This window comes from Bufo bufo, chromosome 7 (genome assembly GCF_905171765.1).
Source record: "Bufo bufo chromosome 7, aBufBuf1.1, whole genome shotgun sequence".
NCBI classification, from domain to species: Eukaryota; Metazoa; Chordata; class Amphibia; order Anura; family Bufonidae; genus Bufo; species Bufo bufo.
In genome coordinates, this window is record NC_053395.1 from 229,863,043 (window position 1) to 229,883,650 (window position 20,608).

The window sequence follows — 20,608 nt, forward strand, 5'->3', positions numbered from 1 at the left end:
CTATGAAGTTGGTTCCACAGTCAGATCTCATTTGGTTTACTGGTCCTCTGATGGCGAGAAGTCGTCTTAAAGCATTGATGAGACTAGAAGCGTCCATGGATTCTATTACTTCAGTGTTTATGGCACGTACAGTTAAGCATGTAAACAACACTGCCCATCGTTTGCTGTCTGCATGACCACCTCTGGTCCTCCGTGCAGTGACTGTCCATGGCCCGAAGACATCCAGACCAGCATAAGTAAGCGGTGGTTCGGTGCTTGTCCTATCAACTGGCAAATCAGGCATTTGTTGATGTTGCAGTTTTCCCCTTTCCTTGCTACATTTAATGCAATGGTGAATGATATGAGCAGCCTGTCTTTTTGCTCCCACTATCCAAAGACCTGCGGCTCCTAAAGCGCCCTCAGTGCAAAGTCTGCCATGGGGCTTGATGCTTTCATGATGATGATGACGTATCAGCGGTGTAGCAACATGGTGATCGGCAGGAATAATGAGGGGATTCCTTTCTGAAGTCTCTAGTTTAGGTGACCACCAACCCTCAGCATGCCGTGATCGTCAATTACTGGTTTCAAGTTGACAGTGGGGCTGATTTTTGGAATATCTTGCTTGTGATGTGTACATTTCAGTTCCGTGTGAAAGGCACTCTGCTGTACGTTACGTATCACAAGCAGCTCACTGAGGACAATGTCTTCTGCAGTGAGAGGTTTATGGCACACGTGCCAACTGCAACATTCGGCGTTATGTCTCTCAGCGTGAACGCAATGTACGCTGTGGACTAACCTTGCAATGGTGTAACCGAGCCTTGACCATCTGGAGAAGCGTTCAAATCGGTGACAGCCCAAGCCAGCCCTCCTTTCAGACTTGGTGACAAGGGTACTAACTTCAGGCCGAATCTCTGGATCTTCATGAGGGTCTTGGAGACTGAAGACGTCTTAAGTAGGAGTTTCTTTACTCTGGTTAAGCAAAAACTCCAGACCTTGTGTCCCTTTGAGCAGATCTATGGCTTTCTCCGCTGTGGGCAAGGATTTGAGTGCGTCGTCCACGTAGAAGTCTCTCTCAACAAAGTTTCGTGCATCTTTCCCAAACTCTGACTCGCCATCAGAGGCAGCCCTACGTAGGCCATATGTAGCAACAGCAGGTTAAGGACTGTTACTGAACACTTGCACCTTCCTGCGGTATTCAACCATTTCCTTGCTGGTGTCATTGTCTCTGTGCCAAAGAAACCTGAGATAATTTCTGGGCTCTTGCCGTACGATAAAGCAGTGAAACATTTGTTCAATGTCTGCAGTAATGGCAACTGGCTCCTTTCTGAATCTCATAAGTTCTCCTACCAGAATTGGTCCGGTTTGGACCGCTGAGAAGGACGTTGTTCAGAGATACGCCATATGAGTCGAATACCACTCTTATCTGGTTTGGTTTCCGTGGGTGTTATACTCCAAAGGAGGGGGAAGGTACCAGCATTCCTCATGCTCTTGCAAAGGTGGAGCCGGCTCTGCATGGTCATTGTGCAATATCTTTTCCATGAAGGCCACAAAATGATTATTAGGAGATGAATCTGGATAGTGCCTGTTCCTGCTTGTCAGGAAGTCTTACACACGGAAAGGTAAAGGTGCAACCCAGTGGTTAGATGCATGTTTGAAGAATCCATTGTCTATTCTTTTAATAAACTCTTTGTCATCTATGGACAAGGCTAATCTGTTGTCCTCTGGTGTTGTACAAAACACTGATCTTCCTAAGTTGTCATAAAGGGTAGGAATGATGTCCGGTGCCTTAAGGAGGTTAGAAAGTTTTTCCTTTACCTCGTACTGACGAACACATGGCTTAAAGGGAGTTGTCCGACCATTTTTGAGCACAAACGTTTTGAAGGAGTTCACTTGAGATGGTTTCTGGCTCTTATTTATACATAAGTCGCCCACAATCACCCAGCCTAAGTCGAGTCTCCGTGCATATGGGGCGTTGTCAGGACCGTGGCATTGTTGCCGCACCTTGTGGACTCTCAGAATGTCTCCCCCGAGCAGAAGTAGGATGTCAGCATTCATGTCCATAGGAGGAATCTCACTAGCTAGATGTTTCAGGTGGGAATGATGGTATGCAGCTTCTGGAGTAGGAATTTCATCTCTTTCATCCAGTATCTGATCGCAATAGTTGGCAAGGGTATATGAATGTTAATGGAGGAGATAAGGTATCCAGTGGCTCTTCTGCCATAAGTCTCTACACGACCAGAACAAGTGTTTAGGGTGTACGGTGTTGCCTCCCCCATAATGCTGAAGATCTGAAAGAATTTGGGTTTCGACAGAGACCTATTGCTTTGTTCATCTATAATGGCGTACATTCTGGTGGCCTTTTCAGATTGCCCTTCTGGGTAGACGTTGACTAAGCACACTTTAGCACAGCACTTGGAGCCAGTCTCCTTGGCACAGCACTTGGAACCAGTCTCCTTGGCACAGCACTTGGAGCCAGTCTCCTTGGCACAGCACTTGGAGCCAGTCTCCTTGGCACAGCACTTGGAGCCAGTCTCCTTGGCACAGCACTTGGAGCCAGTCTCCTTGGCACAGCACTTGGAGCCAGTCTCCTTGGCACAGCACTTGGAGCCAGTCTCCTTGGTACAGCACTTGGAACCAGTCTTCTTGTCACACATTTCTATACAGGAGGGGGAGACAGTGGTCGTCGCTAGCTCTTGAGCCGGTGGCTCTCCGCCATGAAGTGCGACGGCGTTGGTTGCAGTATGAGGTGGTGCATTGTCTGGAGGCAAAGTAGGATGCATTTATCCACCATGCTTGTCACTGCTGCATTCTGCACACCTGATAATAGCTTTACAGTCTTTTGCCATAAGATTTGACGAGGTACAACATGTAACGCACTCCAAGCTCTTTGAGTGTCTCTCTGCGTTCTTGCAAAGTCTTTGCCCTGAGCCCACAACATTCTTTTAAAGGATTAGGTCTTTTGTGGATAGGGCACATGCGATTAGGGTCCTTTTCTTTAAGGACGGGGGGTGTCCTTCCTAGTAGTGGAGGTTGTAATCAGTGGGACATTTTTTCACCTAACGGAGACTGTTCCCCTTAAGTCTCTACATTTACTTGTTGTGTTGTCGTACCTTGAGCACGAGGGTGAAGCAGGTAGAGTGGATTCTGTGAAGTCAAAGGCTGGGATCATTCTTCTTCTGAGCACTGATGAATCCGGAAAAATAAGAGGGAAAAGACACGTTATATCTGGAGCCCTGGTCTGCCCATTTTTCTTGCATGCCGTGTGGTAGTTTCGACCCAATTGGATTGACACCATGGGCAGTATCAAGGCAACTCAGTCATGGCAGCCGTGGGTCCAGTTTAGCCAATTCTAATTCCTTTAGTAGGTCGCTTAGATCCTGGAGCTTGCGATTGTCCTTACCAGTTATCTTTGGGAAGGCTTGAAGTCTCCTGAATAAGGCGCTTTCTATGGCTTCAGAACTGCCCTAGGTCTGTTCAAGTCTCTCCCATGCCGCAGCGGCCTGCATGAACTGCTCTGAATGTCTTTACGCCTTCTGCAGATTCTGGGCCTAACCAGTTGACAAGCAAGTCAAGTTCTTCCCTGGCAGTGAGGTTAAGATCGCTGATTACAGCTTCAAAGGTCGACTTCCAGGCTCTGTAGTTTTCAGCACAGTCTATGTTGTTTATAAGCTCCCTGCGCATCAAGTATCTGGCAAAGTCCGACATGTCTGCTCTCCCATTCCTTGTTGCTGGATTGCATTGTGGTGTCTCTGGGGCGTGTAGGGGCTCGGGCACATAAGGCTGAGATTGATCAGGACAGGATGATGTGTCATAAGGATTAAGCTGTGGTTTAGTCTCTGGAGGCCCGAGGCTAGAAATTACCTGGTTATCGGTGGGTGACGATATCTGGTGCTCTGTGGGTTCACTAGTTGGTGGTTTAGAAGTGGCGTTGGTACATGCGATTTAGCAGGAGGAGCAGGCGATGATTGCCTTAGCACATATCTGGCAGAGCGGTCGGCTGGGTCTTCCACTTCTCCTGGGATGAAACAGTCTAGGTCGGTACCTTGCCCTAATGCTTGTCAAAGAGCTTCAGTTTAGCTAAGGTCGCTGCTTCTTCCCTTTCTGTTTAAAGAATTTTCAGTTAGGCTTCTGCCTCCATCTGCACAGTCTCTGCTTTCTTCTTTGCGATCTCAGCCTCCATTTCTGCTCTATTCTTTGCGATCTCAGCCTCCCTCTTAGCAAAGGAACTTCTTAAACTAGCTTCCTCTGCTTCTGCCCGGATCTCTCTAATCTTGTCATGTAACGCCGACTTTCCGGAGCGAGAGGTTTTGGAGTTGATCGATGGGATCTCACCTCCTGCAAGTGTGCGATGCCTTGCTCTTAGTGTCTTGTACTAAGGCATCTTTCTCTTGGAGGAGATTCTTTCTCTCTCTCAGCCCTTCTGAAGCATCATCAAAATTGGAATCGTTCAGAAAGGTGATGTACTTTGCAGACAGTCGCTAAGGCGTTAGTTAAACGATTCAACGCTGTGATGCATCATTGTTTATAGCGCAAAAGAGCTGCTATATAGTGTTCAATTCTTTGCCATAAATCATTTAAATTGTCACATAACTCTTCTTTGGTTGCATCAAAGGTCTCTCTAATCTTCTTCTTGTATATCTGAGTTTTTGGGAGCAGGGTGAGTTTCCGTATGTTCAGTGACCGAGAAATCCACGGAGCCTCTTGCGGACATGTTATTCCTGTTTAAGTGGTACTGTCTCTTTAAGAAAGGATTTCAGCTTATTCACTGTGCTTATGAAGCCACGTGCATGTAAGATGGCGGACAGCTCTAAGCTTGCTTGCAGACTGCGTGTAGACATGCAGAGACTGTAGATTTAAGCTTTGTTTTGACTATTCTGCCACAGATGTACGTTAGATAAGTCTCTGGTTGTGAGTGGTAATCTGTACAAGCAATGGTAGACGGCTGAACTCACTAATATCCCTAGGTCGTGGTACCAGTTGCATGTGATAATCCAGTGAGGAGAATACAATGGAGATGCTTTGGTAATTTATTGAATTTACCTTGAGCAAAGACACATTGAGGATATTGAGGTCCAAACGAAATGCTCTCACCAGCTCTGAGTCTGCTGCAGAAGAAAAAGCACACAGGAGCAGAGAGAACAGGATGTGATGTCACCGAAAGGGGAGGAGTAGACAGGGAGCAAAGGGCAAATGGGATTTACATAATACATTCAGGAAACCTATAATTCGCATTAGCAGCATTACATAACATGGTAATCTTAAATGGAAGAAATAGATGCTGGGACAGCGCACATCCCCTTCTATGGGGCCGGGGCTGCGGGAAAAACGCAGAATATAGAACATGCTGCGATTCTCACACAACGCAGCACTGATGCGTGAAAAAATACGCTCACGTACACAGACCCTTTGAAATGAATGGGTCAGGATTCAGTGCAGGTGCTATGCGTTCACGTCACGTATCGCACCCGCACAGAAAACTCGCTCGTGTGAAAGTGGCCTAAGGCGTTTCTTGAGAATCGCAGAATGTTCTATATTCGGCGTTTTTTTTTCGCGTAGCCTTGGCCCCATAGAAGTGAATGGGGCTTCAGTGAAAAACACATTGCTTCCGGGTGTAATGCGTTTTTCACTGATGGTTGCAAGTGACTGAACTTGTTGCGAGTTTCACTGAACGCATCCTGACGCAATCCGCATCGTTCGTGTGAAAGAGGCCTAAGTGTATATTCACATGCGACAGAAATCTCTGTGACTTGAAAGTCCTTCCATTCATGTGAATGGGGTGGTTGTTGTAGCAGGTGCAGGGAATTCCTCAAACCTCTCTCAGATGAATGAGGCTGGCGCAGAACGGTAGCTGACTGCAGGGTTGTCTCTCTCATGGGCATTTCCCTTTCACCTCAGCAAGCGGAGATATTGAAAATGGTGAGAAACTGAAAGGGCATGATTTACGGGTTTTCATACTTCATAAGTCTGCTGGACTAACGCGCTGAATTTACTAATAGGCAGTGTGCGCGGAGTCGAGTCCGGCGCTGTCCCCTCCTGCTTAGCCCCGCCCACTTTTCTCATCGGTTTTGATGTGGCGAGAAGTGTGAACAGCGCGGATATGGTGTGCGCTGTCATTTTTCTTATATTTACTCCATGCAGCGATGACGCGCTGTACATCTACATGACTGCTGCAGCCAATCAAGAGTTTGCATGCATCACTGAAGACGCTGGATGTACAGCACGTCATCGCTGTAGGAGAAGTGAACCCGTGGCTGGAGCAGCGGTGCTGTAGTGGTGAGGGGAGTTTACAGCTAGGTAGCCGCCTTCTCTTTATATAGTATAACATTTTACTGATGTAAGCTTCATTTGCAAAAACTCTTGGACAGCCCCTTTAATTGTACTGATTGACGAGCTTAGACGGGTGGACAGATGGACTCCAGCACCCGGTTAGACCAGTCCTGGAGCATAGTCCTAGACATCAGCTGCCAGCCTCGGATTCCTCAGCCTCCTGACCTCTGTGGTGTGGACACCCGCCGGACACCTCCCTGCGTCCATGTGCCAATGACTAACTCTGCCTTTTAGGTTGTTGTTGGACGTCAGTTAAGATCTCGGGAACATTTCGTATGGGAGGAGTTTCCCTGGTGTCACGCATGATCCATGGCATAGTCAGAGTTTGTTTGGAAAACCTTCAGAAGTTGACCCTTCATTAGGGCAGCTCCTCACTAATCTCTACAGAGCCGACACCGATGTCTCCTCAAGTCGTTCTGCCCTAATCTACCACCGGGTACAATATATGTCAACTGCGAAACCTGTTCACACGCTGCAAAAACAACAGCGCAGGTGTTCGGGACAGCTGCTGAGTCTTGTGTCCACAGAATGCTCTTTATGTGGCTCATATATTCTAGATTTCTGTAGCAGGTTTTTGTCTTGCATTGTACGGTGCTTCTGCAGGCACTGACGCGTTTTATGGTTTTGTTTTTCTCAGAGGCCTGTCTCCAGCAGAGGCGGAATTCAGTTATCTAAACACTGCTCGCACTTTAGAGCTGTATGGTGTGGAGCTGCACTACGCACGGGTAAGTGATCGGAAGTGATGTGTCATGGCTGGAAGCAGAAGGAATCCGCCACTCAGTCCTGTTTATGTGCCAACTGGATAAAGGAGAACTAGTCGGTGAACTCATTTTGTGTACATACATTACTTATCCTGTACTGATCCTGAGTTACATCCTGTATTATACTCCAGAGCTGCACTCACTATTCTGCTGGTGCAGTCACTGTGTACATACATTACTTATCCTGTACTGATCCTGAGTTACATCCTGTATTATACTCCAGAGCTGCACTCACTATTCTGCTGGTGCAGTCACTGTGTACATACATTACTGATCCTGTACTGATCCTGAGTTACATCCTGTATTATACTCCAGAGCTGCACTCACTATTCTGCTGGTGCCGTCACTATGTACATGCATACATTACTTATCCTGTACTGATCCTGAGTTACATCCTGTATTATACTCCAGAGCTGCACTCACTAATCTGCTGGTGCAGTCACTGTGTACATACATTACTTATCCTGTACTGATCCTGAGTTACATCCTGTATTATACTACAGAGCTGCACTCACTATTCTGCTGGTGCAGTCACTGTGTACATACATTACATTACTTATCCTGTACTTATCCTGAGTTACATCCTGTATTATACTCCAGAGCTGCACTCACTATTCTGCTGGTGCAGTCACTGTGTACATACATTACTTATCCTGTACTAATCCTGAGTTACATCCTGTATTATACTCCAGAGCTGCACTCACTATTCTGCTGGTGCAGTCACTGTGTACATACATTACATTACTTATCCTGTACTTATCCTGAGTTACATCCTGTATTATACTCCAGAGCTGCACTCACTATTCTGCTGGTGCAGTCACTGTGTACATACATTACATTACTTATCCTGTACTTATCCTGAGTTACATCCTGTATTATACTCCAGAGCTGCACTCACTATTCTGCTGGTGCAGTCACTGTGTACATACATTACTTATCCTGTACTGATCCTGAGTTACATCCTGTATTATACTCCAGAGCTGCACTCACTATTCTGCTGGTGCAGTCACTGTGTACTTACATTACTTATCCTGTACTGATCCTGAGTTACATCCTGTATTATACTCCAGAGCTGCACTCACTATTCTGCTGGTGCAGTCACTGTGTACATACATTACATTACTTATCCTGTACTGATCCTGAGTTACATCCTGTATTATACTCCAGAGCTGTACTCACTATTCTGCTGGTGCAGTCACTGTGTACATACATTACTTATCCTGTACTGATCCTGAGTTACATCCTGTATTATACTCCAGAGCTGCACTCACTATTCTGCTGGTGCAGTCACTGTGTACATACATTACTTATCCTGTACTGACCCTGAGTTAAATCCTGTATTATACTCCAGAGCTGCACTCACTATTCTGCTGGTGCAGTCACTGTGTACATACATTACTTATCCTGTACTGATCCTGAGTTACATCCTGTATTATACTCCAGAGCTGCACTCACTATTCTGCTGGTGCAGTCACTGTGTACATACATTACTTATCCTGTACTGATCCTGAGTTACATCCTGCATTATACTCCAGAGCTGCACTCACTATTCTGCTGGTGCAGTCACTGTGTACATACATTACTTATCCTGTACTGATCCTGAGTTACATCCTGTATTATACTCCAGAGCTGCACTCACTATTCTGCTGGTGCAGTCACTGTGTACATACATTACTTATCCTGTACTGATCCTGAGTTACATCCTGCATTATACTCCAGAGCTGTACTCACTATTCTGCTGGTGCAGTCACTGTGTACATACATTACTTATCCTGTACTGATCCTGAGTTACATCCTGCATTATACTCCAGAGCTGCACTCACTATTCTGCTGGTGCAGTCACTGTGTACATACATTACTTATCCTGTACTGATCCTGAGTTACATCCTGTATTATACTCCAGAGCTGTACTCACTATTCTGCTGGTGCAGTCACTGTGTACATACATTACTTATCCTGTACTGATCCTGAGTTACATCCTGTATTATACTCCAGAGCTGCACTCACTATTCTGCTGGTGCAGTCACTGTGTACATACATTACTTATCCTGTACTGATCCTGAGTTACATCCTGTATTATACTCCAGAGCTGCACTCACTGTTCTGCTTGTGCAGTATATATGAAATGCCCCATGTGTGTGTGTGTATATATATATATATATATATATATATATATATGTCCTCCTTTGTATTAGGCTCCATTCAGACGTCCGTATGTGTTTTGCGGATCCGCACATTGCCAGAACTATATAGAAAATGCCTTTTCTTGTCCGCAATTGCGGACAAGAATGGGACATGTTCTATATTTTTGCGGAACGGAAGTGCGGACCCGGAAGTGCAGATCCGCAATTCCGGATCCGAGCGGGACAAAGTCTGTCCCCACAGAAATAATTAGGTCCGCAATTACGTTCCGCAAAATGCGGAACAGAATTGCGGACGTGTGAATGGGGCCTTAGTGTGTGTTTTTCTCCCTTATAGTATTTATAATCCCCCCCCCCCTCAGTACTGCCTGCATTAGGGTCCATTCACACATCCGTATGTGTTTTGCGCATCCGCAAAACACGGATACCGGCAATGTGCGTTCCACATTTTGCGGACCACACATCGCCGGCACTCTCATAGAAAATGCCTTTTCTTGTCCACAATTGCATGTTCTATTTTTTTGCGGATCCGGAAGTGTGGTTTCGCAAATGCAGATGCGGACAGCACATTCCGGCCCCATTGAAAGTGAATGGGTCTGCACCTGTTCCGCAAAATTGCGGAACTTATGCCGACCCATTTTGCGGATGTGTGAATGGACCCTTAGTGTGCATACATTAAAAGAAAAAAAAATACCTCTGTTCCGCCTGTGGCCCGAGTGGATGACCTGGCACAGGCGGCTGCAAACACATCACCATGCCCTCCTGCACCCCTTCATCATGTCATCCCGCGAGACCCGGCGCGGGTCGCACTGATGTCATTGTGATCTCCCACCCTGTTCTACTGCCTCATGGGTTTCAGGCCTAGTGGAAGGGACGGGAGCCATAGACTCCTGTGGCCCTCATTGAGCTGGCCTCAAGTGACCCTGCTGCCTAGAACCCCCTGCAGTTTGGCCCCCGGCCAACTGACCATCCCCCACGCTACACCACTGAAGGCGGTGTCTGTGTGTACACGCTGCCCCCCCCCCATAACTTATCTGCATCTCATTTCCCAGCCTTGACCTTTGGTTTTGATGTTTCCTTTCGTACAAGTGTTTCCTTCCTGCAGTGTTTCTTTGCGCTCCGATGCGAGCAGTGAATGAAGAGCGTGAGGACAAGCTCAGGGTTATTGTCTGTTTGCATTGCTCGCTGCACCAGGAACCTTCAGGGTATTGCTGTCTCTTGTGTGCAGGTTCGTTACTGAGCCGCAACCAGATCCTTCCACTTCATACACTGCGTTACTCCTGTGTCACAGCAATGTTACCATTACTTACACCTATGTGTATATATGTCGTCTGCTACTCCTGGTATTTATCACTTCTCCACCTTCCTATTTCCAGCCATTACCTTACAGGGCTCCACCAGCAGAATAGTGAGTGCAGCTCTGGAGTATAATACAGGATGTAACTCAGGATCTGTACAGGATAAGTAATGTATGTACACAGTGACTGCACCAGCAGAATAGTGAGTGCAGCTCTGGAGTATAATACAGGATGTAACTCGGGATCAGTACAGGATAAGTAATGTATGTACACAGTGACTGCACCAGCAGAATAGTGAGTGCAGCTCTGGAGTATAATACAGGATGTAACTCAGGATCAGTACAGGATAAGTAATGTATGTACACAGTGACTGCACCAGCAGAATAGTGAGTGCAGCTCTGGAGTATAATACAGGATGTAACTCAGGATCAGTACAGGATAAGTAATGTATGTACACAGTGACTGCACCAGCAGAATAGTGAGTGCAGCTCTGGAGTATAATACAGGATGTAACTCAGATCAGTACAGGATAAGTAATGTAATGTATGGACACAGTGACTGCACCAGCAGAATAGTGAGTGCAGCTCTGCAGTATAATACAAGATGTAACTCAGGATCAGTACAGGATAAGTAATGTATGTACACAGTGACTGCACCAGCAGAATAGTGAGCGCAGCTCTGGAGTATAATACAGGATGTAACTCAGGATCAGTACAGGATAAGTAATGTATGTACACAGTGACTGCACCAGCAGAATAGTGAGCGCAGCTCTGGAGTATAATACAGGATGTAACTCAGGATCAGTACCGGATAAGTAATGTATGTACACAGTGACTGCACCAGCAGAATAGTGAGTGCAGCTCTGGAGTATAATACAGAATGTAACTCAGGATCAGTACAGGATAAGTAATGTATGTACACAGTGACTGCACCAGCAGAATAGTGAGTGCAGCTGTGGAGTATAATGCAGGATGTAACTCAGGATTAGTACAGGATAAGTAATGTATGGACACAGTGACTGCACCAGCAGAATAGTGAGTGCAGCTCTGGAGTATAATACAGGATGTAACAGGATCAGTCCAGGATAAGTAATGTAATGGATGTACACAGTGACTGCACCAGCAGAATAGAGAGTGCAGCTCTGGAGTATAATACAGGATGTAACTCAGGATCAGTACAGGATAAGTAATGTATGTACACAGTGACTGCACCAGCAGAATAGTGAGTACAGCTCTGGAGTATAATACAGGATGTAACTCAGGATCAGTACAGGATAAGTAATGTAATGGATGTACACAGTGACTGCACCAGCAGAATAGAGAGTGCAGCTCTGGAGTATAATACAGGATGTAACTCAGGATCAGTACAGGATAAGTAATGTATGTACACAGTGACTGCACCAGCAGAATAGTGAGTGCAGCTCTGGAGTATAATACAGGATGTAACTCAGGATCAGTACAGGATAAGTAATGTATGTACACAGTGACTGCACCAGCAGAATAGTGAGTGCAGCACTGGAGTATAATACAGGATGTAACTCAGGATCAGTACAGGATAAGTAATGTATGTACACAGTGACTGCACCAGCAGAATAGTGAGTGCAGCTCTGGAGTATGTACACAGTGACTGCACCAGCAGAATAGTGAGTACAGCTCTGGAGTATAATAAAAGATGTAACTCAGGATCAGTACAGGATAAGTAATGTATGTACACAGTGACTGCACCAGCAGAATAGTGAGTGCAGCACTGGAGTATAATACAGGATGTAACTCAGGATCAGTACAGGATAAGTAATGTATGTACACAGTGACTCCACCAGCAGAATAGTGAGTGCAGCTCTGGAGTATGTACACAGTGACTGCACCAGTTATTTTTCTGTGCTTATATTATTCAAAATACAGAGAAACTTGCAAAATGAAACTTTGTTTTTGAGGTTTTATGTAATTCCATTTATTTTAATTTTTCAGGATCAAAGTAACAATGAAATCTTAATTGGCGTTATGTCGGGTGGCATTGTCATTTATAAAAACGGGGTGCGGATTAATACTTTTCCATGGTAAGAGGGGAGTTTATCAGTCTGATACTTAACTTCCTAAATTGTAAATGCATTACTATAGTAAAGGAACGCTCCGGGCAAATTCACTACATTGAGGAAGGTTTACTAAGCAAAATGTGGCACAGCTCCGGCAGACCGTACCGCGGCATACGTACAGGCGACAGCTCTATTGTGTCTTTATGTGCCTCACTAAAAGTGCACCACGTTTTATTTAAGTGGAAACGTGTACTATACTCCCCCACACGGTGCCAATAACAGCAATTTCTCCAGCATAAAACAAGGCTTCCCACAACAACATCGGTGAAAAAAAATTATGGCTGCTGAAATGGGGAGACGCAGAAACGCGAAAAACGTAGCCATCATTAGGCCTGGGCATTGAAGGGTTAACTGTATAATGCTGTATGTTGACATATTCCTTGTCTCATCACAACCATTTGATCATCACGAGCCCATTCCGAATCCCCCCGCTGCAGGGGAAGTCTAGTGTTAATGGGCCAGGACCACCAGGGCGAGGGTCCGCGTAGATCTCCCAGCGGCACCTGAGGGGGAGGCGATGATGTCCCATAGGTCATACTTGTCATCCATGCCGCTCTGTGACACAGGAGGGGCTGCAGATAGCCCCCAGGAGCTGGGAATGGCCAGTTACTTGTGGCCTCGGGAAGCGATCCTTGGGAATGTTTCTAATCTCTCCGCAATCCGTCCCCTGTGATGTTCCTGGGCGACATCTTCTCGATTGCACACAAGGATAAAAATAACCAGTCTTTCTGTGGTCGCTGAAGGTCACTGGATTCGTGGAGGGTCTCCTCAGCTGAAAAATAGGTCATAGTCAAGGGGCCTCTCATCTGTGTCCTGGGGGAACAGCAAGTGAAGCGCAAACTGTCAGCGCCAGAGACCCCCACCATCACCAACGCCACCCTGATCTTATCCACAATCTGTGTCAGGGGGTCCGGTGTTAGCAAGGATTCTTGAGGAAGAGCACATGAGATCTCTCGCTATGTGACGTGAATATAGATGACTGTATACAGCAGCGCTGGCGAGATGCAACGTTTCCCGTTATTGTTTCATCTCATGTTTTCTGATTTTTCAGGTTGAAGATTGTAAAAATTTCCTTCAAATGTAAACAGTTTTTCATTCAGCTCCGGAGAGAACTGGTGAGTGATCGGCGTCGCATCCTGGAGGGGCTCATTCCTTCTACTACATCGCACTTATGTGAACGACAGGAGCCACATTAGGCAGGGGTGCACATGACGGCTTCAGACATAGTTCTGTTGTTGTGTTGGGGTACACACACATTCTATAGGGTTGGGGTACACACATATTCTATAGGGTTGGGGTGCACACATATTCTATAGGGTTGGGGTGCACACATATTCTATAGGGTTGGGGTACACACATATTCTATAGGGTTGGGGTACACACATATTCTATAGGGTTGGGATGCACACATATCCTCGCTATAGGATTGGGGTGCACACATATCCTCGCTATAGGATTGGGGTGCACACATATCCTCGCTATAGGATTGGGGTGCACATGTTATGGTTATAGGGTTGGGATGCACATGTATTTTGTCTATAGGATTGGGGTGCACACCCGTCTTGGTTATAGGATTGGGGTGCACACACGTCTTGGTTATAGGATTGGGGTGCACACACGTCTTGGTTATAGGATTGGGGTGCGCACACGTCTTGGCTATAGGATTGGGGTGCGCACACGTCTTGGCTATAGGATTGGGGTGCGCACACGTCTTGGTTATAGTATTGGGGTGCACACACGGTTATAGGATTGGGGTGCACACATGTCTTGGCTATAGGATTGGGGTGCACACACGTCTTGGCTATAGGATTGGGGTGCACACACGTCTTGGCTATAGGATTGGGGTGCACACACGTCTTGGCTATAAGATTGGGGTGCACACATGTCTTGGCTATAGGATTGGGGTGCACACACGTCTTGGCTATAGGATTGGGGTGCACACACGTCTTGGCTATAGGATTGGGGTGCACACACGTCTTGGTTATAGTATTGGGGTGCACACACGGTTATAGGATTGGGGTGCACACATGTCTTGGCTATAGGATTGGGGTGCACACACGTCTTGGCTATAAGATTGGGGTGCACACACGTCTTGGCTATAGGATTGGGGTGCACACACGTCTTGGCTATAGGATTGGGGTGCACACACGTCTTGGCTATAAGATTGGGGTGCACACACGTCTTGGCTATAGGATTGGGGTGCACACACGTCTTGGCTATAGGATTGGGGTGCACACACGTCTTGGCTATAGGATTGGGGTGCACACACGTCTTGGCTATAGGATTGGGGTGCACACACGTCTTGGCTATAGGATTGGGGTGCACACACGTCTTGGCTATAGGATTGGGGTACACATGGTGCTTATGTGTCTGTCCTCTAGGCTTCCGGTGAGGCTATGCACAAGTCAGATCACTGCCGTCCGTTGCCTCTCTCCTGGTGCTGACCGATGATATTTTCCTATTTTTCAGAATGAATATCGAGAGACGGTGCTGGGATTTAATATGGTGAATTACCGAGCCTGCAAGAATGTCTGGAAGACGTGCGTAGAGCATCACACCTTCTTTCGGCTCGACTCTCCACTGCCGCCACACAAAAACTTCTTTGCCCATTATTTTACATTGGGTTCCCGCTTTCGGTACTGGTAAGTGTTTCAGATGAGGACTGTAGAAGGAAACTAGATTACAGCCACTGCTGACATGGCGTCGGTGACATCCACATCTGTGATTGCAGACCCTGCCCCCCGAAAATGTACGTCCAATGTAAGTAAAGGCTGTAGCAGCCTGGTCTTGTGTCTGAGTAATTGTAGGGTCTGTTCTCAGGTCTGAATGAATTTTATGTTCTGGTCTGAATTCATTTTGGGGTCTGGAAATATTTTGCCCTCTGGTCTGGGGTCCGAGTTAACTTTGTGTCTGTTCTGGGGGTCTATATTTAGGTTTAGCAGGCCAGGCTGAGGTTTGATGGCTTTTGAGGCTCAGTCCGGGGTGTGATTGATTTTAATGGGGCGGTCTGGTTCCAGGATCTGTTCACCCGGCTGCAGCGGTGACTGGGCGGTGCACCGAGGAGACCAGGGACTGGCTGCAGTGCTCATGTGTGGATCTTCGCTAATACTAGTAGAGCCCTCTGCCCTGTGGTCTGCAGTCACTGATGCTGTTTTCTGTGCCGTGTATTTTGCAAATGGAAAAAATAGAAAAACAGCTTTCCCATACTCCTGACCGAAAAAGTCTTTCAGCAATGTAGTGATCGTTTGTCAGGTCACAGGGGTGGTCTCTCTTCAGCCAGTGGCAGTAGGAAATTCTGTTTAGGACCGTTTTCACTTGCTTGTGCTGCTACTAGAGAAGATGCTAATTTAAGAGGCCTGGGTGGTGCCCGTGTACCTGGATTTACAGCGAGAATTGCTCGGGCAGTGAACCGTATGTTTCTGACTCATCCCGTTTCCTCCTCGCTGCCCCTGTCCGCTTGCCTCCATTCATAAGTGTCAGATATTTCACTGCTGTTTGACAGGCCCAAGTGTGCTGGCAAAGCGTCCGTGTCTAAAAATGATCTTGGCCACATCTTGGCTCAGTGATCTGGTCACATCTGCCTCCTCCAGTCTTCCCTAGGTCAGCTCTTGATCACTGAAGAGAGGACATTTCCAGTGATATCCCCCTTGTCTTGGTCTAGAAGTGCGCTGACACATGAGACCCGGCCCAGCACCTGCTGCTTACAAGGCTCATGTTTACTCCCTGCAATCCAAGTCAAAGTGTTGGTTCGCTTTGAACTATTTAGTTGCTTAAAGTCCATGTCTGTCTTTAATTACAGTTTTCTTTTAGGTCCGGGTTAATTCCTTAATCTGTAAGGAGCGCACAGAGGTTTCATAAAGAGCTCTGAATTCCATGCATGGACATGGAATTATGTTATGACCCTTGCTGCTTGCTCCTGCCACTAGGGGGAGCCCCGAACTTACTGAGGATGGGAGCTGTATATATTCTGTTTTCAGGCACACTAGTGGTGTTTGCAGGCAGCGGCACCCTCTAGAGGTGTTTGCAGGCAGCGGCACCCTCTAGCGGTGTTTGCAGGCAGCGGCACCCTCTAGCGGTGTTTGCAGGCAGCGGCACCCTCTAGCGGTGTTTGCAGGCAGCGGCACCCTCTAGCGGTGTTTGCAGGCAGCGGCACCCTCTAGCGGTGTTTGCAGGCAGCGGCACCCTCTAGCGGTGTTTGCAGGCAGCGGCACCCTCTAGCGGTGTTTGCAGGCAGCGGCACCCTCTAGCGGTGTTTGCAGGCAGCGGCACCCTCTAGCGGTGTTTGCAGGCAGCGGCACCCTCTAGCGGTGTTTGCAGGCAGCGGCACCCTCTAGCGGTGTTTGCAGGCAGCGGCACCCTCTAGCGGTGTTGGCAGGCAGCGGCACCCTCTAGCGGTGTTGGCAGGCAGCGGCACCCTCTAGCGGTGTTTGCAGGCAGCGGCACCCTCTAGCGGTGTTTGCAGGCAGCGGCACCCTCTAGCGGTGTTTGCAGGCAGCGGCACCCTCTAGCGGTGTTTGCAGGCAGCGGCACCCTCTAGCGGTGTTTGCAGGCAGCGGCACCCTCTAGCGGTGTTTGCAGGCAGCGGCACCCTCTAGCGGTGTTTGCAGGCAGCGGCACCCTCTAGCGGTGTTTGCAGGCAGCGGCACCCTCTAGCGGTGTTTGCAGGCAGCGGCACCCTCTAGCGGTGTTTGCAGGCAGCGGCACCCTCTAGCGGTGTTTGCAGGCAGCGGCACCCTCTAGCGGTGTTTGCAGGCAGCGGCACCCTCTAGCGGTGTTTGCAGGCAGCGGCACCCTCTAGCGGTGTTTGCAGGCAGCGGCACCCTCTAGCGGTGTTTGCAGGCAGCGGCACCCTCTAGCGGTGTTTGCAGGCAGCGGCACCCTCTAGCGGTGTTTGCAGGCAGCGGCACCCTCTAGCGGTGTTTGCAGGCAGCGGCACCCTCTAGCGGTGTTTGCAGGCAGCGGCACCCTCTAGTGTTTGCTAGAATTCTGTCATGTAACCCTATGGCTACGGAGAGTATTTGGAGCGCTCTGAGAGAATTGGTCTCTGACCACCCCCCCTTCCCCGTTTCACAAAAAGATATATTATGACATGATGACAAAAATGAAGGACCAAAATAACCCCTTGAGGATGCAGATATTTGTTTCATGTTTTTGCTCTGGTCACTCTAATGGCCGGTGTGGCTTTCTGTATTGATGACATAATTTCTGCCGCGCCCTGATTCATGTGCCGCTCTTTGCAGTGGGAGGACGGAGGTGCAGTCCGTGCAGTATGGGAAGGAGAAGGCCAATAAGGACCGAGTGTTTGCCAGGTAAGACGCCATAGCACTGATGCCTTAATTCTGTACCAGGCAGCAGAAGATGTGATACATTTATCCCGGTGGCGCATGTGGTAAGATAGATTTGGCTCCTCTTGCTAGACTTATGAGTAAGTTTCCTCCTCCTTATCTCCCTTTAACACTGCTACTTTCTTTGAGAAACAGTGCCACACTTCTGCATAGGTTGTGTGTGGTATTGCTGCTTAGCCCCATGCATTTTAACAGGGCTAAGATGCAATACCAGACACAACCAGTGTACAGGGGTGGCACTGTTTATGGGAAAAAAAATGCTTATTTTCTAATTCTGAACAACCCCTTTAAGTTGGTGCATTTTAAACCATCCCCCCTTCTCCAAGATATTTTTTAGTACTGCCTAGTGAGGCACAAGAAGTTTTTTTGGTGCTTCTGTCATTTTTAGCAACACCATATCTGCAACCAGCTCTGTCAAATGGAGGGTTAAACCTGCTGCAAAATTGATGTTCAGCTTTGTGGTAAACTTCAGAACGCGTTGCTGGGCTCAACAGGAAATGCAGAAGAAAAAGTATAAGTGGGCGGTGGCGCCCGGGCGCTCAAAACTGTTTATTAGAGTCACAAATACCTAAGATTATGCGGAGCTCCGGACACCGGGCCCGTCGTGAAGTGCGACTAGACCCCTGGGTCATGCTGACCCCTCCAGGTGACTCCCATCAGCACCCTCTCCCCTGGTACCAGATGTATCGGATGTGACTGGACCCCAGGCTCTTGCTGAGCCCTCCAGGTGACTCCCATCAGCACCCTCTCCCCTGTACCAGCTGTATCTGATGTGACTTTACCTCAGGCCCTTGCTGAGCCCGCCAGGTGACTCCCATCAGCATCATCTGCCCGGTACCAGCTGTATCGGCTGTGACTGGACCCCAGGCTCTTGCTGACCCCTCCAGGTGACTCCCATCAGCACCCTCTCCCCTGGTACCAGATGTATCGGATGTGACTGGACCCCAGGCTCTTGCTGAGCCCGCCAGGTGACTCCCATCAGCACCCTCTCCCGTGGTACCAGCTGTATCGGCTGTGACTGGACCCCAGGCTCTTGCTGAGCCCGCCAGGTGACTGCCATCAGTATCATCTGCCCGGTGCCAGCTGTATCGGCTGTGACTGGACCCCAGGCTCTTGCTGAGCCCGCCAAGTGACTCCCATCAGCATCATCTGCCCGGTACCAGCTGTATCTGATGTGACTGGACCCCAGGCTCTTGCTGAGCCCGCCAGGTGAGTCCCATCAGCACCCTCTCCCCTGGTATCGGATGTGACTGGACCCCAGGCTCTTGCTAACCCCTCCAGGTGACTCCCATCAGCACCCTCTCCCCTGGTACCAGCTGTATCTGATGTGACTGGACCCCAGGCTCTTGCTGAGCCCGCCAGGTGACTCCCATCAGCATCATCTTCCCGGTACCAGCTGTATCGGCTGTGACTGGACCCCAGGCTCTTGCTGAGCCCGCCAGGTGACTCCCATCAGCATCATCTTCCCGGTACCAGCTGTATCGGATGTGACTGGACCCCAGACTCTTGCTGAGCCCGCCAGGTGACTCCCATCAGCACCCTCTCCCCTGGTACCAGCTGTATTGGCTGTGACTGGACCCCAGGCTCTTGCTGAGCCCGCCAGGTGACTCCCATCAGCATCATCTGCCCGGTACCAGCTGTATTCGCTGTAACTGGACCCCAGGCTCTTGCTGAGCCCGCCAGGTGACTCCCATCAGCATCCTCTCCCCTGGTACCAGCTGTATCGGCTGTGACTGGACCCCAGGCTCTTGCTGAGCCCGCCAGGTGACTCCCATCAGCATCCTCTCCCCTGGTACCAGCTGTATCGGCTGTGACTGGACCCCAGGCTCTTGCTGAGCCCGCCAGGTGACTCCCATCAGCACCCTCTCCCCTGGTACCAGCTGTATTGGCTGTGACTGGACCCCAAGCTCTTGCTGAGCCCGCCAGGTGACTCCCATCAGCATCCTCTCCCCTGGTACCGGCTGTATCGGCTGTGACTGGACCCCAGGCTCTTGCTGAGCCCGTCAGGTGACTCCCATCAGCACCCTCTCCCCTGGTACCGGCTGTATCGGCTGTGACTGGACCCCAGGCTCTTGCTGAGCCCGTCAGGTGACTACCATCAGCATCCTCTCCCCTGGTACCGGCTGTATCGGATGTGACTGGACCCCAGGCTCTTGCTGAGCCCGCCAGGTGACTCCCATCACCATCCTTTCCCCTGGTACCAGCTGTATTGGCTGTGACTGGACCCCAGGCTCTTGCTGAGCCCGCCAGGTGACTCCCATCACCATCCTCTCCCCTGGTATCGTCTGTGACTGGACCCCAGGCTCTTGCTGAGCCCGCCAGGTGACTCCCATCAGCACCCTCTCCCCTGGTACCAGCTGTATTGGCTGTGACTGGACCCCAGGCTCTTGCTGAGCCCGCCAGGTGACTCCCATCAGCATCATCTGCCCGGTACCAGCTGTATTCGCTGTAACTGGACCCCAGGCTCTTGCTGAGCCCGTCAGGTGACTCCCATCACCATCCTCTCCCCTGGTACCAGCTGTATCGGCTGTGACTGGACCCCAGGCTCTTGCTGAGCCCGCCAGGTGATTCTCATCTGCCCGGTCCCAGGCGGCCATGACAACGTAACATGATGTCCAGTTGGAATTGTCAGAGGCTTCTCTTATTGGTTGTATGACACAGAAAT

At 48.9% G+C, this 20,608-nt stretch overlaps 1 protein-coding gene across 8 annotated transcripts in view; it reads left to right on the forward strand.

Moving 5' to 3' along the window:
* PTPN4 (protein tyrosine phosphatase non-receptor type 4) overlaps window positions 1-20,608 on the forward strand; it is a 62,949-nt gene that overhangs the window by 24,154 nt on the left and 18,187 nt on the right. For all 8 annotated transcript variants that reach the window (XM_040439970.1, XM_040439969.1, XM_040439968.1 and 5 more), the window contains 5 exons: window positions 6,944-7,031; window positions 12,474-12,562; window positions 13,650-13,713; window positions 15,068-15,240; window positions 17,839-17,907. In XM_040439970.1, coding sequence (XP_040295904.1) covers window positions 6,944-7,031; window positions 12,474-12,562; window positions 13,650-13,713; window positions 15,068-15,240; window positions 17,839-17,907 — 483 coding nt within the window. The remainder of the gene's footprint in view (window positions 1-6,943; window positions 7,032-12,473; window positions 12,563-13,649; window positions 13,714-15,067; window positions 15,241-17,838; window positions 17,908-20,608) is intronic.